Genomic DNA, 17,910 nt, shown 5'->3' with positions numbered 1-17,910 from the left:
GGGGACGCACACACATGCACATCAGCATGACAAACTCTGCAGTTTGACAGCCAGGAACATGGTCTGCTTGGCTAGCCCAGAATTGCACCATACAGTTTACAAATTCACTTAAGCAAAGGTGGGAGGAGGCTGGGGATGCCTTACAGTCCCTCAAAACTGTAAGTCAGGCAAAGCACATTYGCTACCGACTGTAGCTGCGTGTTGGAGAGGGTTTACTACTTCTCCCAGACTGGAATTCAAACKGCTGCCAAGACATGAAATCAAGGCTGTCTAAACAAAGACTTGGAAAGGAAATGAGGTAGGAGATATATACTGTGATGGGACAATCTCAAGGCAATTCATGGGACAGAGTCCCACAGTGGGATCATTGCTCCAATAAGCTGTTAGGATGGAAAAGAATCCACTGCAGGCCCTGGGTGGGAATGGTTCATCACACTGTCCTGTGGACAACTATCTCTCRGTATCCCTCCACAGCGAAGATGGGCAATAGCCGAGAGACCAGCATAGACAGGATTTATCCTCCTCCRCTCCCACAGAGAATTCCTGCTAATATCAAGAGCAAACAAGGGATGGGAATCCCAGGACATAAAACTCCTCCTGCATCAGCAAACTGCTAGGCAGCTGGTACAGTGTCCAGGTTGCTGAGTTACACTTTTCTTTCCTCCCTGTAGCTGCAGAAACTCCCAAAAGAGTAGGAGACACAAGGGTATTGAGAAACAAATGTATTCAAAATGCACATACGGGAATTGTGTGCCAACGCTCAGCCCGCSCTGTTCTTCCTGAACCCCTCCAGCTCAGAGCTCCTCCACCACTCTCGAAAACAAAACTGGGGTACTTCATCCTCAGCACAGGGGACAARGACATCTGCTCACAGCAGCACAGAGCAGGCACTCAATGAAGCAGGGAAAGCCCTTCCCTTTATGTTTCTGGATGCTGCCTCAGGATGTACTGAAGRAGCTTCCACTGCCCATACCGATCACCTCTAATATTAGAAACAGTTATGTTTTATTTAAGTTCTCATTTTTCCCCCATCCCCTCCGTTCTCCTGCAGAAACCAAGCACAAGGTCAACCCATGTGGGTACCTGGGGAAATGTCAAGTGTCAGGCACAAAGGCCTGGAGCTGAGAGGCTCGTTGGTTCATGGAGAGTTGAAAGCAGTTTCAATTATCACCCAGCAGGCTGCACAGTCGCCAGAGATGGGAAAAGAGAATCCCTGAGGGTGCTTGCAATTCAAGGGGCACGGATAAGGCAGACAAATGCTTTTCTAATGCTCCCTCTCTGCCCCTCCTGGAGATGAGCCCATAACAGCTAGGGACAAGTAAAGAGCAAACATGCCATCTATGTGGCCAGCAATTTTCTCCCTGCTGGGCTCAGCTACAAGGAAAACAGTGACTGAAGTTGCTAAACAGACTTAGCTGGGCACTTAACTACTTAACTCTGTTCTATTTACAAAGTCTTCAACAGCTCAGCACTCCCTTAATCCATAAGGCACAGAAAAAGCAAGAGAGTGCACAGCTTAGTCCCTCTGGATCATGATCTACTTTGTAGCATTCCCGGGTGGGTGGCAACACYGAGGTTTTATCTCATAGGAGCATGTGGCAGACTCCACTGCCAGCCTCAAAACTGCTGGACAATCAGCTTCCGCTTCACGTCCCGGCTGAACCTGTTCATCTTGAACACTTCACTGTCGTAGAAGGCAGAGAGGTTGTGAATGTTGATCTGCCGAGCCTGGAAGGAAGGGGAAAATAAGTTTATTAAAAAAAATAGGAACCATGTGGTTTTCCATAGCAGATGCCTCACACAAATTGACAGTCAGCAATCTCTGCTCAGCAGGAACCACAACTGCAGTAGCAGGAGAGACTGTAGGTCAGGATGAAGGAGCATTGGCAGAGCTGAGCTGAGCAAAGAGAGGATGCTGGCTCAGCATCTGCCTGCTCTCAGCTTGTCCTTTTCCTTCCACTAGAGCTAAAATACAAGTATTATTCAAGAGCCCCCCAAGACCTCTCCCAGTAGGAGTCAGTTTTGCAGGTGACCTCTAACTGGGGGAGGTCGAAGAGGCAAGCATGAGGCTGGTGGCTCTGGAGGGAGCAGTTACTTTGTGCAGTCATTGTGAAGAGCAAAAAAGTGGGAACCAGGGAAGGAAACACTGTTTCAGTACTAAGCAAGGTAAATGCACAGCCAGGAATGGCACGAAGCCAAGAATGCATCCCCTGCACAGAGATGAGAGCGCATTAGGGAGGAGAAGAATGAGCCCCAGTATCGATTGGGAAAGTTCACAGAAGCAGAGATTTTTCTGCTCATTTTTTTCTTTAAATGGAAGWGCCAAGAAACTCACCTCCTTCACCTCCCTCATTCACCTGCAAAGTAACAGTCATACTGCAGGATTTATTGCTCCAAATCGAAAGCTCTGAAGGGGTACATGAGAAYTGAGGGGGAAGAGGATAGCACTCTCAGACAAGACAAAGGCAGAGACAGATGAAGCAGTCCCATTTCTGTGGGTTTTTTTTTTTGTTTGTTTGGTTTTTTTTTAACTGATTAACATGAGGCTTCTCTGGTGCCATAACTCAGAAAGTGAAGTTACAGGTTTGAGAGCACCCCTGTGAGGCTGCAGAAGGAGAGTGGGCACTAACCCTCAAGAACCCTCAAGAAGGCTTGTTACAATACGCCCATACCTTATCCACTAGGTCCTTTTCTGGGACTTCTATGGTGTCTTGCTGGGCCCCATAGCGGTTTCTCTGGTACATCACCTGCTCCGCGACCAGCTGCTTCAGGATGAACAGCAGCAGCTCATTGTTGTCCCGCTTGAATGAAAGGTAGCGAGAGAATGTCTGGGAGGGAGGATGAGAGGAGCCAAGAGAGTTAGGAATCAAGTGACGCACTGCAGGTCTTCCGTGCCTGACACCAACCAACACCCTCCTYCCACAAAGTACAAGGGGAACCGAATGACACCACTGTCACCTGCACTYGTAACATCTCCTAAGGGACTGAGGCCTTGCCAGGCTGCCACCTGCACGTGCAGTTACACAATAGTCCCATAATAGCTAAGACACTTCTCTGCTGGCTACTCTCAAACCTGCCACTGTCTGCAATCTTTGCAGGGGCCACGMAACCAGCCCTGGAGCCTCCCAGAGGCTGGCTGCGTATCACTGTGGAGGGCTGCCCATGGCGGGAGGGAAGGACAAGCTTCTCTGCCGAGACTGCCCCGTGCCTCCCCAGCAGACGCTTGCATTTGGCTGCCTCTTTGCAGTCAAAGAGAGAGGCCACGGGTTGCCCAGACTGAGGGCAGGCTCTTAGAGTGGATAAATGCCAGGCTGCAGCCAGCCAAGAGCTGTTCAGAGCCAGGTCCTGCTACTGGAGAAAAGGGCAGACTCCTGCGTACTAAACCACAGTGAGGGCCACACTGTAGTTAACTGTCCTCTGAGGAGCCCTAGAGCTGTACACAGAAAAACAGTGAAGAAACTAACTGCCTGCTTGTCTCAATAACCGTTATCTGGCAGCAGAAGTAGTGGGAGTCCTGTGCCAAAAGAGGAGTAAAGAGGTCAGAGGAGGAGAGCAACTGCAGYGTTTTGGATACAGAGACTCAGGACACACTTCATGCCTCACATCTCTCAGCCTCAACAAAGCACAGCTCTTCAGAGAGTTTGTGTGTCCCACCACAGACTAACTGAGGACAGCCACGTAGCAGTGTCTTCAGACTCTCAACACTCCATTTACACAGGCACACCACATTGCCCTGTAGGACATGACCATGCTGAGCTTGGCTGAGTTCTTTCCCACGGCCAGAGCAGCCAAAGAGGCTGCAGTCAAAGCCATGGGGGCTAGGGTGCAGCTACAACCCTCAACAGACACACACCCACCTTGCGCATGCTCCGCATGACGCTAAACTTCTGCGTGTCGATGAAGCTCTCCAGCATCACTCGGATAGCCATGTTGACATCATCTTCCACCACATAATCCCGCAGGTGCATGCGGGCATGAGCCTCTGCCATCCGGATCATGGATTCAATGTGACGCACGGTGATGGGTATGCTGCCAGTTGCCTAGGGAGCGAGAAGAGGGATTAACTCCTTACTGCAAAATAAAAGGCATGGGGCTAGAAAGGTGGCTAGTCTGGCTCAGAACCTACTTGCTACCATAGGGAGCTGCTCCTGGGCCTTTGAGGACCCTTCCAGGCTAAGGAGGCTCTGCCACCTGCTGGCACATCTGCACAGAGCAGTAAAGGCTCTCCTATTCAGCATACTAATTCACCAAGGTGCGAGAGGATGCTACTCTGGGTTTCTCTTTGCCATTGTTTACTGCCTTTCCAGGTACAGCAATCCCCTGCTACCTCCTGGGGAGTTAAAGGAACAATAAAAATCCAGTTTGCCCAAGCTCCAAAAATTTCCCTCTGACCTTAGCAAATTCCTCTTTTTGGAATAAGAAGAGAAGGAAGAGGATAAAACGAATCCAAGAGATCCCATGAACAACAGAGAAGGCCATTTCTACGCAGAACGAATCCCTGTTGTGCACCAGGAGAATGTGGGGCTGAGCTAATACTGATATCACCTGTGGGTCTGCCAGATTCAGCCACAGAAGAARTCCTTGCAATAGCAGGCACTTAAACATGTGTCCAGTCAACGGATTATCAACAGGCAAGACTGCACTAGATCATGAATCATCTATTCAGCAGACACCACTGTATCTGCCTCTCTCCCACAAAAAAAGTGGCACAGACTCTTGTGATGTGAATAGCTAGAACGTGTCAACCTATGCTGGAGCAGTCAGTGGCTGATTTGCCATCTGGATATGTACTTCYTTCTTCTTTTTCTCAGTATTCTCACCATGGATTCTTTCCTGAGGTCACTGTACATCCGGGCCACCTTGTCCTGRTCCATCTGATTGAGTTTGGGGTGGACCTTCTCTTTGGCATAGATGATGTATTTCCTCAGGATCTCCTGGGGAATGGGTTCAACCCCATATGTATTGGGAAGAATCACCTCATTGGCATCCCCGTTCACTGCCTCCTTACTACCTGGATGGTGCTTGACATGGCTGCCCACAACGAATCGGGCAAGCATTTCATCCTACAAGAGAACAGTAGAATAATGGGAACAAAAGTCACTCAGTAGACAGCAAAACACAGTGGCCATTTGCAGCTGAATATCCCAACAGCATCACCACGAGCCTAGCACAAGTTCAGATTCACAGCACAGCCTGTACCTGCACAGGGTCCACAGTGTCTCTCACCACGCACAGGATATCAAATCGAGAGATGATGGGCTCTGTCAGGTCTACGTTCTCCGAGAAAGTCAACGATGGGTCATATCGCCCACCTGGATCACAAAGACAAACCTCTAGGTCAAACATAGACTCTCCAARGGTGAAGCATTTAAGCAAACACAGACTTCCTGCACAGGCAGCCTTTATTGCTTGTTTTCTGCTCCAGACTGCAGAAACCAAGCAGAGGCAGGGAAAGCAAAGCTGCAGTTCTTGTGACAACTGACTGATGGTGGAGGCCTGAGATGGTCCTGTGGTCCCCCAGCACTTACCTATAGGATTGGCAGCAGCAATTACGGTGCAACGGGCTTGCAAGGATGTGACAATGCCTGCTTTGGAAATGGAAATGCTTTGCTGTTCCATGGCTTCGTGGATGCTGGTCCTATCCTGATCATTCATCTATGAGAAAGCAAGGATGACCTGAACTGAATCTATGTCTACATCCATTGTCCAATGCACCGAGGGGAATTAGCTTGTGTGGGAAGCTCTGGCAAGACAGCATACAACATTACGGACTAGCAAAGGGCCTAACCAAACTGCAGGAACCCCAGCTGGCTGGGGGATGGTAGCCTGAGTTACAGTGCCTCCTCAAGGCAGAGGTTACAATCAGTCTATCCACAGCTCAGCCTTCCCACAGAGACGATGAAGCTGGGACTCACCTTGTCGAATTCGTCAATCAGGCAGACACCTCTGTCAGCCAGCACAAGGGCTCCTGCCTCCAAAGTCCACTCTTTGCTGACTGGGTGCCTCTGGACATAGGCTGTGAGGCCTACGGCAGAGGCACCCTGGCCAGTGGTGAAGATGGCTCTGCTAGATGTCTTCTCTATGTACTTAAGAAACTGTGATTTTGCAGTACCAGGGTCACCACACAGAAGCACATTGATGTCGCCACGGACTTTGTGTTTGCCACCTATAACAGAAATGGGAGAGACACACAAGCAGCTGAGTCCTCTGTGTACACCTTAATAGCAGCCCTGCCCCGTAGGCCACAGAGCTGAAGGTAAGGCTAAGAGCAGACAAGGGAAACACTCTACAGGGAAGCTGAGGGAAAATCAGCTTTGGATGCTGTCACATTTTGTTACAGTTCAGAGCACTCAGAAAGACCAAAGTAATGAAGAACCAAAGTTAGTGGCACATGAGCATGTAGAATCCAAAGCAGAACCTTCTCACTTCCCACCACAACTGTATCTTTTTAAAATGCAGGTGTGAAAAGCACCATTTCTAACCTCACTGAATACTTCCTTCTAAGAAATCAGGATGCCAAGAGGTCAGCCTCCGCAGAGGCATTAAACCTGACCCCCTAGAAGAGGACAGATAAAAATTTGCCCAGGTTTGCAGCAGGAGCTGTTTTCAGTCTTAGCATTTCAACTCCTACACCAAACTTGTTGTGTGATAAAAACAGACACTTCCACTGCAGATATCCCTTAGTCTGTTACCTCGTCTGTCACCAAGATATACAGACAACTCTAACCACTGTCATTGCAATAATACAGACAACCCCAAATTCATTTGCTTTCAGCTGAATGAAGCAGCACCATGTGACACCAAATACAAGTGACACTCACCTGGGTTTTTGGGCTCCCCACCAAACAGAGCTAAAGCCAAGCCTCTCTTGATATCTTCGTGCCCATAAATAGATGGGGCAATGCTGGCAAAAATCTGAAAGGAAAACCTGGTAAGTTGTCCGGAGAAAACCATTGCTCAGTCTAGGCAGAATGTGGCATGAAAAGCACTATGAGGCAGTACCTACAGTTCCCCTTAGAATACTGCTCTTTCCAGAGGGTGCTTTAACCACCGAGAGGGGGATTTTTCTGATATAATTATCCACCCAGTGTCCCCTAAAGTAGCTTCACAAAAAAGGTGCTGTTGCACCATGTGAGATTCTGTAGTCTGCTGCTGGAAACTCCTGACACTGCCTCYGTACTGCTGTTGTGCACAGAGCACACTGGAGAGGCTGTGCCTGTTATCAGATGTTGCTAAGCTGGAGACCTTGATTCAAGACCTTTGAGACTTGCTGACTGCACATGAGAGTAGCTGGATGCACTGTGCTGCACATGATTTGCCATCATGGTCAAGCATTCATTGTTATAAATAACTGATGTACTTTCTCAAGGGTATTTTGATAATATCCCGATGCTGGAGACTACTGATTTCAAACCAGCCCTGGTTCAAATGACGCTACTCCGCCCAAAGGGAACTGCACAGTGAGTACTAACTGTGCGACCAAGATAACAGAATGAAATCCTCACACTAGAGAGCACAAACCCACCCCAAGTGAGGTTCCATGTGCACCCATACAGGAGCTTTGTCCTTCTGAGTATTGAAATTCAGGTCTTTCCATGCAGACAGAAGTAAACCTAAGACTAAGATCACATACATAAGTAGTGTCTAAGTGTCTTTTGYCCTGCTGTGATGTGGAAGGCTCAGAGAAAGAAGGGAAGAGAGAGAATCTGATCCCCAGAAGTACAAGGAGAGAGTGCCCTGTAACTCATGCTCGTCAACAGCTGTCTGAGAGCTACAGAAGACCAGATGCTCTCAAACAGGAGTAGGATTTCTAAAAGTTCCTCTGACTACCGTTATGCCAGCTGATACTGTCCATCACTCTCTGATCCAGCTGCCAGGTGATGGCTGGCTGTTAGCAAGAAGAGGAGGCCTGTTTGCAACTGACTCACCTTCTCCCCGATTTGCTCGTCTTTGGACAGACCTACAATCACTTTCACATCCTCATCAGTCAGCTCCCCGATGGCCAGCTTGTTGTCCTTCTTGGCAATGTGGTTGGCCAGAATAACGGTTGCGAACACTGGGAACCCATTGGCAGTGTTCAAGGAGCCATCATAGTTGTTGTGGTAGATCCCTGTTAGTTCCTTGGAACCAAGAGAGGGTAATCAGTTCCCATACAGGACAGAACAGCCCCCTCTTTCCATTTTAAGATACCAATCTTGAAAGTAGCTGTCCAAATGTGTCTGCACCCACATGCCTCTCTCCGACTCTTCTAGATACAACTGTTCAGGTCCCTTTGATGTTATTGTATTGTCAGCAAGTTTAAAAATGCTCTGTGCTCACCTCATACATAACTTCAACAATTTACTCACAATCTCATCCCCTGGCTTGCAGCTGTCAACTAGATCAGCGAGGAGAATGGCATCCTTGGAGCGGGGCAGCCTCCCGGCAGCTACCTTCCCAGGACTCTCCTGGATTTTAATGCGCTGATAATTCTGATAGACCGTCTGCAGCAACAAAATAAAAGTTACCAAGCGAGTCTGGCTCGTATCAGCAGTGCTGGTGCTTTTCAAAGGCACCTCACTGGAAAAGGTCCATTCAAAGATTTACTAGACCCTGGGTACAAACTAAGGGCATAAAGGGATGGAGGTTATTAGGAGCAGTTCTAGGATGTGGGGACAACCGTGGGGACAGCAAAGTTCTTTGCCACATCTGGCCTTTGCATTTCAGCCCCCAAGGTCCTCCCAGATCTTGGACTGGTTCCTGGAGGACACCATGCTTGTTAAAGTCAAAGGTATCAGAGCAAAGAATGGAAGGCAGAATCTCCACATCAGTGATTTTGCTACTGTCCTCTAGTTTCCTTAATGTCAGGAAATACTGATCTAACTTGGGAAGGAGGAGAGCTAGATGCTTTGTTTCTGCATTTGTACAATACTTATAGGTCACTTATATGTACCACAAAGATGAATGTGGCAAAAGATTTAGCCCAAACACTAATGAAGAAACAGTAAAGGATTGTGGATGCCAAATCAAGCAGATTCAGGTCATTAACTCAAACAGACAAGATCTATGCTCTGCATATAGCACTACTGCCCTCTCACAGCACCAAGCTTGTTCAAAGGGAGGGAATCAAGGCCAGGTGGGAAGAACAGGCAACACAGCAGCCTGGGCAGGACAAGCACATAACCCTGTCCAGACAAGAGGCTCCCAGGTGCCCACATCTCTTACCTCTTCCATGTTGATTTCGAAGGGACCAAGAGACTGACACTCTGGACAGGAACCAGGTTTCACCTCCTGGTTCTGGGATTGGAAGAAGGGTCCCAGGATGAAGCTGCACTTGCTGCAGTTGTATTTGACCATGCTGAGCTGAGGCAGGACTCCTGTGCAACTCGTCACTACCCCACTGGTCCGGATCAACTGGTTCAAGTGCAGTTGCCTAAGGAAAGGGAGAGAGATGCTGGATGCTTGCAGGGCATAGAGAAAGCAGAAGACCCAAAAGGCATTCTTGCAATAAGGCATAACTGGTAAAGGCTTAATAGAAACAGTCATCAGTAAGCGTTTCTCCTGAGGTTTGTGGTTTGTCTTTGGGGACACTGAAGTTAATCCTTAAACTGAATTTTTTCCTGTATTGGGCTCAGTCATCCTGCTGGATGTATGYAGAGCTTTAGCCAGCAGTCTAGCTCTCCTGAGCCAGTAATTCTGCTGCTCACCTGAGTGACCGCAGCTCTTCCACCAGAGGGAGGTGGGAGATACGGACATGGATCTCCTGAGCAATACGATCATATTTGGGGTACATGGCCAACACCACTTCCTTAGCTGCTTCGTCAAAGATCTTCAGCATTTCTGCTGGGGCCTCAGGCAGAAAGTAGGCAAGGACATGTTCCTGGGCAGCCAGATCTTCGTAGTTTACCACCAAGCTTTCTCTGTTTTCTGGAGAAAAAAGAAGGGGTRAATGTTATTTGCAACTTACTCACCCTTCAAAGAGTCTGCAAAAGACTAGAAGAGACAAACCTATTCTCTGCAGGTTTGGCTGATGTTTACACCTCCCACCAAAAAATATTCAGAGATCAAGTTGTTGAAATGGTTGGAAAACTTTTGTTTTTCAGTTATTTTTCTGCTAAATTCTTTACCAGTACCAAACTCCTCACCAGTTCAGCACAGATATTTCCCAGGCTCAGTGTTCCTGAGACTTAGAAGCCTCACTCCAATACATAACTCCACCGCAGATCTCTAGGAAATAGAAATTAACAGGAGAAACAACCGTGCTGAATTGCTGGCAAAAACCTTCCGCGTCTTATGTTCCTGGGAAGGAACAAGACAAATGGCTTTTATTTTCTTGCTGTATGATACTGATCCTGATCCAGTACTCAGGCTTCTGGAGCTTCTGCTCCAATATAAAGAAGAAATATAAGAAGCTAGACTTATGAATTACTCTTAGATGTGACAATTTCTGTTTTTAAAAGTTATCAATGACAGCCTTAAGGATTGCTGCTTCTCTCGGTTCCTAGTCAGAATACATGGCTGCAACACTGACATCATTTTCAAAGTCACAAGGTCTATTTGTGTCCTCTCACTGCATAACCCAGTTTCCAGTGTGCGAAAGTAACAGGCATAGACAGCAAGTAATTGTTGTCTCTYTCAGATCGTGAGCTTGCAGACCACTTTCTGCTGCCCCACATATTTTTGCCAGCATTTCTATGGTATGAATATTAATGAGTAGCAGATGCCAAGGGCCTTCTTATTAGTAAGCCAGAATCAAAGAAGATAGTAGAGATGCTTCCATTATTCATTTATTTCCATCCGCATCAGAGTTCTTTAAAGTGCTGACTCAATGTCTGGGACAAACAGAGAAGGCGGAGAAAATCCACTTATGGACTGGTTCACTGGAAAGTATTGCAACTCGCCTAAAGAGAAGAGAGCCTGTAATCACCAAGCCCTACCTTTGCACATGTCGCTGATCCTCTCCTTGAAAACATTGTGTCCATGGTCATCCACATGGGTCTTCAGGAAGTTCTTGAAACGGTGGTAGATCTCAAGTCGGGGAGCTGCCATGGAAACCCACTCCCTCACCGAATGCCCCTTCATGTCTTCCAGATTCTCAATGCTCTCAATCATATCTTCATCCTCCTCTTCCATGCCATCGGCAGCCCGTTCTGCCAGCCGCCTCTTCCGCGAAGGGCGGTCTTCGTCTTCATCGTCGCTGTCTGAAGGTGGGGAGGAAAAACTTGTCAGAATTGGGATTCTCATTCCCACTCATTGGACTAGTCACAGTTGAATTGCATGGGTTTCAAAGCAAAGAGGTAAGTCAAAGCCTTGGATACAAACAGGGGGCCAGCCTAAGCTCAGCCACACTCAGGCTTAGTTCTAGCCTGGCTCCTACATCTTTCACAATGTAGCTATAGACCTTATTGAGTGGAAACAAGAATATTCTTATTCAACAGCACCCACACACAATCATTAATATGCTGAAGGAGGAAGCCCCGGACTTCCAAGTACAATAAAGACCCTCCCAGCCAGCCCACTGAAGTCTTTGTAGGAACACCAGCTCCAGCACACTCCCCAGCRTATGCTAGGTACAATCCCAAACCCCTGATACGGGCCTGGGACCCTGACTTTGTTTCAGCAGCAACCAGAAGCCCAAAACAAAGGGATCATGTCCTGGGGAGTCCAACCAAGCTCACTGCCAGAATTTTCTATGAACCCAAATGTACTCTGAGCTGCTGGAGCTCCAGAGACCTCCTTGCCTTTCTGATGGTGAGAGAGACTAGCTCCCCTACAAGGGCCAGGTTACAGTCAACCACCCAGGATCAGCCTACCTGTAAAAGCTCATGTACACCTACCGTAAAGCAACCCCCTCCTCATGCGGCCCATGCCCCGCTCCAGCTCGCGGTCTCGCTGCCTCATTGCTCGCTCTGCAGCTTCCCGCTGGCTGGCGGTCAGCTCCTCCACATCCTCGTCGTCCAAGGCCAGGCCCTCTGCTTCATAGACGTCCAGCTCTGGGATGGGGCGGTAGTCCCTAGCACGCACAGATAGCACTGAATCAGGCCAGGCTCCAGGTCTCCAGYCCATCTCTGACTACTGCTGGATGGCTGTCAGGGCAGGTATTTTGCAGCAAGACTGAACACATTCAGCAGGAAGGCATTTTACAAAGGAAGATGCCTGGCAGTACAAAACGCTACAGCAGCATGGTTACGAATGCCAGCATTCAGGCCTCTATATTGTAAAGTTTATTACCTTGCCAGCAGATCTGCCTAAGTAACAAAACAGCAAAACTTATGCCTGCAAGAGTAAGGAGCTGAGCTGGATGTGCATCACCCAGGCCATCTAGAGAGGATCCAGGTTTATCCACACTGGATGAAATGGCATTTTGTTCCCAATCAGCAGTTTGTTCTGTTCTTCCATGACTTCAATGTTACGTCRTCCTTACCCCTCTCCACGGTCCAGCAGCTCTTTGGCACCCTCACTGTAGGTACCAGAGGTGTCCCACCACGGCTAAGGGCCCCTGTGTCACCGGCTGCATCCAGGTGCGCTTTAGCAAAACCCATCCCTGGACACAACCCCCAGGGAGCCGGCTCCGCAGATTTCCTTACCTTTCCATCCCTTCCCCGATRAGCTCTTCCCCTTCTTCCTCCTCTTCGGGGAGCCCCTCGGTCCCCAGGAGCCCTTCGGACTCATCCTCGAAGGGGGGCAGGTCCCGCCCGGGGCTGGACGTGAAGGCATCGCCCCGGCGTGAGCTGCGCACGGGGCTGGTGGCCGCGGCCTGCGACTCGGAGGAGTCCTGCAAGCAGGGAGCGGGTGAGGGCGGCGGGACCCTCCTCCCCGCACCGGGCGGGGGCAAAGGGGCTCAGTGCTTCCAGAGTTGCCCTCCTTGCAAATGACAACGGAGACGCACGGAGGGGGGATTAACCCTCAGAGCCTAAATCAGCCGGGGGGGAGGGAAAGGCTCCAGTCTCCCCACTGCCGGCTCCCTTCGCCGGTGCAGGGCACTGGGGAGACTTTCCACGGCATTTAGGCTGTCCCCGGTGGGATCCTCCGACCCCCCCCGAAACCCCTCCTGCACCCCACGCGACGGTGATCGGGGCCCCAGTGCAGAGACGCCCGCGGCGAGGCGGAAGCGGGGTCTGCACGCCGCGGGGATCGCGCCCGACGCCGCGCAGCTCCGCTGCTCCCGCCCGGCCCGGCCCGGCCCGGCCCGGCCGCTCACCGCCATCGCCGCCGCTTCTTCCTGCCCGAGCCGGATTCCGCGCGAAAGAGACCCACGTGGTCGGCAAAAGCGCGCGAAACCTCATGAATAATGGATAGGCTGCACGCAGGCCCCGCCCCCTCGTGAATATGGATGAGGCGCCGTGGCGGGAGCGCGGAGCTGGCCCGAGGCGGCGTGGGGGCAGGAAGGGGTGGCGGGCCGGAGAGGGGGTGCGCGGGGGGACACCCCATCCCTAGGGACATCCCGCCAAGGGGCCCGTACCYGCCTCAGGTGCCCCACAGGGAGCCRGTGACTCCCCGAGGGGTAGCACCGAGCCCCACTCAGCTCCGGCCTGGCCTCCCCAGGGCAGCCTGGAGGGATGCCRCGTTCCCCAGCGGATGCTGGCACGGCTTCCCCCATCGCATCCACAGGCTCTGGGGATGAGGGGCCTGGCAGCCTGCCGGCATTCCCATGTTGTACACGCTGTCACACCTAGCATAATGCCGTCTGGCTGCTCCCGCCAGGCTGTCACGCTGGACTTCCTCGTGCCAGGAATTTGAGTCACAGGAGAGATTCCAGTGTGAATTCACGTGTAGATATTCTAATGTCTGCACCTTTTATTTCAAAATCAGTCTGGCTTGACCAGGTTTGCACTGACTCCTGTGAGATCTGTTTGTATCATCTTTATTCTGTACAGGTTCACTCTGAGATTACAAGAGGTGGGAATATGGTTCTGGTGTTATTTTTCTGACATGACTCTATATCAGGGGWGTTCTGAAAGACCTACATATCTGTCTCCACAGTTGTTCAGCACCTGYACAGTGAGTGATACCATTTAGAACAGGAAATGAAGAAGAGTGCCTGTCTCATGGAAACTGGAGGAGCAATTCTGAGACAGAACGTACTAACGGGCTGYTGCTTGTCGAGGACATGAGCTAGAAAACTCTGGCATTCCAGCCACAGGCTCTTTCATAACTGCAGATGGTTTGAATTTTGGAGATCTGTCTTTTCTGAAGGGTATCTGACAACCTTTTAATATCAGCGTGTCTCTGCACTTGGCAGCACTCAAATGTGGGATAGTAACACTGAAACAGGAGGCATAAGAAGCAAAAGTGACTAAGGAGGCAGCTGACAATCATAGATCTGAAATGCCTCTTCCAGGAGCTCAGTTGGATGATTCAGCCTGGCACTAATATACCAAAGCAGAAGCATCATGATATAAATAGGAGAGCAGCTCAGCCTTATCTCTGTGACACATGATGCAGGAGCATGCCATGTGCTGGCTGGTGCTGAGAGTGGACCAGAAGCTCCTGGTCCCCCAGAAATGCCTCTGCCTGTAGGCTCTTAGACATCACSATGGCTTATGAGAAGGTAGCACCAGACCTGTGGTAAGGCAGGTGCTGTCTGGCAAGGCCCAAGTGACATACTGCGGTGAACTGGTGTCACCACGGGGTGCCACTGTCTCTCMAGGCACAGGCTGGCTGGCTGGACAGATCTTCTGTCCCATCTCCTTCACAGTCTCTTTTCTGGGGGGACTTTGTGTCTGTGTTTTCCCTGCTCTCTCTGGGTGCTGGCTTTGAGCTGTCATGTGCTTGAGGTGGCATGCTCAGCCTCTTTGAGAAGAGCTGAATTTGGGCAGCTAAAACCATCACTAAAAACAGGCAGTTGTCATCCATGGGGCAGGCTCCTTCCGCTATGTTAGAGACCATGCACCAGGGCATGTGAGCGCTGAGGTACAAAGAAGGCCTGTTTGCACTGGGGCTGTTGGTCAGGACACAAATAAGTTCTGCTCTTACTCCCAGGGAGCTGCCCAGGGTCCTTTGTGAGCTTGTTTGGGTGAACTCAGTTGAATATCAAACTCCCGACTGTACCAAAACACACCATTAGGATTTTGCAAACCAGCAGCCTACTGCYGCAAGTCACAACAGCAGGAGAGGACAGGAGGAGCAATGGGGACTGAATTCCTGCTGCACAGAARGGCAGAGACACATGAATACAGCCCATGTTGTACCCTGTGGAAAAAATTTATGCCTAATAATAGAAATCAGTAGGTAAGTGGAGACAAAATAGCCGTATCTGTCTCTCCAGTTGCTTAGCATCTGCACAGCAAAGCAGTTTAAWCCAGAAAATAATATCCTGTCCAGTAGCCTGATCCAACACAAACGGGAAGAATATTTTAGAGAGATAAGATATCCTAGAAGAGTGGAATTTGGCGAAGATATGAGAGCATAATACCGTCTTAGAAACTGTAATTGCACCTTCTACCTCTGACGAGTGCAAGGCAGTTGAGATTGCCCAGGGACAGCAGGCTGAAGCAGGTAAAGCATCAAGTGCTAKCTTTCTTTGAAGTCTTCAAGGTTATACTATCGCTGCTAAACATCACCTTTTGTCTTGCTTTAGTCTGGCAACACTGTGAGTGACACAGCAAGGACAAACCGAGTGAGCCTTGCTACCACTAAGCATTGGATGGGGGAGAGGGTGCAGAGTGCAGCGGTTCTCAGCTGAAGTTGGAGGATGCTTGCAGTCAAGGGGCAGCRTCTTGAGCTGGGAAGAGCAGAGCCATGTTTGCACACATCATGTTTGTACTGGTTTGTTAATACTGGCGAAATGTGTGAATTTCTCATCATCTCCATATTTCAAAGGAGCAATGAGGAAGGCAGGGTCAAAGTTTCAAGATCCTTGTGGTTGCATTCAGCAGTCTTCTGTTTGAGAGACRCAGTTTTCAATCCTGGTGGCCTAAGCTCCAGCCTCAGAGTGAATCAGATGGAAAGAGCAGGTGGATTAGAAGGCAAGATCTTGCCTTCTGACACAGTTATGTGGGAGGTAACATATCCAAATAGTTTGAGCCTGAGGCTAGAAGTGAGAAGACATGGATTTTACTCCTGGTTCTGCTATTGAGATACCTTATGCTTTTAGGCGGAAGCTCTACCTCTCTTTAAGCAGAAGCGTCCCTTCTGTAACTCAGAGATGTTGACACCTGCCTAGCCTCTGAGCTTGGATTCAGAAATAGAAGCTGCCAAAATCATGCAACATATGATTAACCAGAGTGACGATGAGAAAGGAGATGAGCTAAGGACTGGATTCTCCAGATGACATTCCAATGGCATGACACCAGCATAAAAGCTTGCTTCAAATCAGCAGAAAACATGATGGCAGGGGGCTGAAGCCGGCAGCGCAGTCTAAGTGTACCTCCTCTCCATGGGGCTTACTGAGGTGAAGCTGGAAAGCTGAACCCGAGAAGAGGATCATGCGGGCTTAAGCTGAGAATGACATGTGTGCTGGGGGGGGGAATCCCAAAATACTTCATGCTGACTCTGTCTTACAGCAGGGCATGCAAATTTGTTCAATATGGGGATCTTCTAAAAAGGTGTGGAGCTTGTATAGCACATTTCAGCTTAGCAAAAGCCCTGCTTTTTTGTAGAAGCAATCTCTAGAGGTTGAACTGCAGATACAAAACCACACCAGAAGTCACAGTCTTTGAAATGACTCAGACAACCAGCATCCCCCTTGCAACTGTGTTCGCGGTTAAATAGCTCTTACTGCYGAGAGCAACCTGATGCTATTTAGCCAGCTATTTTCCTTACTTCCTTTCTTAATCTTGCTCATTTGTCCCAGTTATACCCGTTTACCATCCTAAACATCTCTTCTCTCTGCCTGGTATTTGTGCCTCCAAATCCTCCTAATTGCGTGCCACTTTCCTTCGGCTGCTATTTGTCTGGCCTGTGCCGAGTTAGTTCGGTCAGCATTAAACTTTCCTTAGAAGTCAAGCTCTCCAGCCCGTTAATCATTCCCCCCTGCAGCGAGCTGACTGCAGGATCTGGGCCGTGGAAGACAATTATTAACCCCCCACCTCGTAACAAATAATTCCTCCGCTGGGGTAGCCTAAAATCTGTATTTTCTTGGCCGTGGAAATGTGCGTCAGTACAGATGCCCGGACCGCGCGTACGCCTGCCGTTGTGTTTGCGCCCCTCTGAGACTCACCAGGGAGCTATACAGGTGAGGTTACAGAGCAGAGCCTACGTGTTAGAGRCCGATGTGGCCATTAGCGGCCTGCAGCGAAGCCAGAACAGCGGCGGGCCGAGGTGAGCTCCCCGCCGGCTCGGAYGGGGGCCAGGTCTACCCCGGCGCGGTGCCTCCAGCACGGAGATGCCACCCGCCCCCGGGGTTGACCTGGCCTCCGGGATCCCGAGGTTAGCCTCCTCTACTGGCATGGGGGGGGGTGTTCTTCCCCGCACCCATTTTTAAGAAGGGGAAGGCCGCCCCCGAGCGCGCCCGGGGCTAATCGCGGGGCCGCGCAGTTTTGGCTACAGGTACCACGAAGGCGGCGGAGGCCGTGAGCCTCCGCTGCGTCGCTCCTGCCTCCTCCCCGCCCCAGCGTGGGACGCGCGGGGACAGGGCGCCTTTAAAACCCACAGGCTTGCCTCGCAAGTCCCGCCTCCTGCCCCTCCCTATTGGCCGGYGCGGCTGTTTCTTCTGGCCTTTTTGACAGGCCCTCTCTCCAGAGACGCCTTTGATTGGCCGAAGCGACACCCCTCTCGGGGACTCTTTCTCAAAAGCGACACCGGGCCGGGGCGAAAAGGCATCAGCGCGCCTTTGCCCTCACCGCTGTGGCTGCCTGCTCGGGCGGCTCTCTCCTGGGGTTGTTTTTCGTCGACGCTCCCTGCGTGAGGGGAGCGGCTGGGCTGGGGCCTGGCATGGCGGTGCTGGGCCCCCGCGACTGAGCGGCGTCGCCGGGGGAGCCCGGGCTGGGC

At 50.4% G+C, this 17,910-nt stretch overlaps 1 protein-coding gene across 1 annotated transcript; it reads right to left on the bottom strand.

Moving 5' to 3' along the window:
* Window positions 1-707: 707 nt before the first annotated feature.
* On the bottom strand, window positions 708-13,236 carry MCM2 (minichromosome maintenance complex component 2). The gene is made up of 16 exons (XM_085324335.1): window positions 13,181-13,236; window positions 12,567-12,754; window positions 11,817-11,992; window positions 10,917-11,180; window positions 9,687-9,906; window positions 9,205-9,412; window positions 8,349-8,483; window positions 7,929-8,120; window positions 6,822-6,915; window positions 5,916-6,166; window positions 5,529-5,655; window positions 5,200-5,312; window positions 4,821-5,063; window positions 3,858-4,040; window positions 2,673-2,828; window positions 708-1,728 (listed from the first exon to the last, which is right to left on the bottom strand). Exons 1-16 carry the CDS (start codon window positions 13,184-13,186, stop codon window positions 1,618-1,620), a joined length of 2,667 nt encoding a protein of 888 aa, XP_085180461.1. The 5' UTR covers window positions 13,187-13,236; the 3' UTR covers window positions 708-1,617.
* Between the last annotated feature and the right edge of the window lie 4,674 nt (window positions 13,237-17,910).

Source organism: Rhea americana, unplaced genomic scaffold (assembly GCF_003343005.1).
Source record: "Rhea americana isolate MKP2758 unplaced genomic scaffold, rheAme1 scaffold_120, whole genome shotgun sequence".
NCBI lineage: Eukaryota > Metazoa > Chordata > Aves > Rheiformes > Rheidae > Rhea > Rhea americana.
This window is presented reverse-complemented; position numbering and strand designations above follow the sequence as displayed.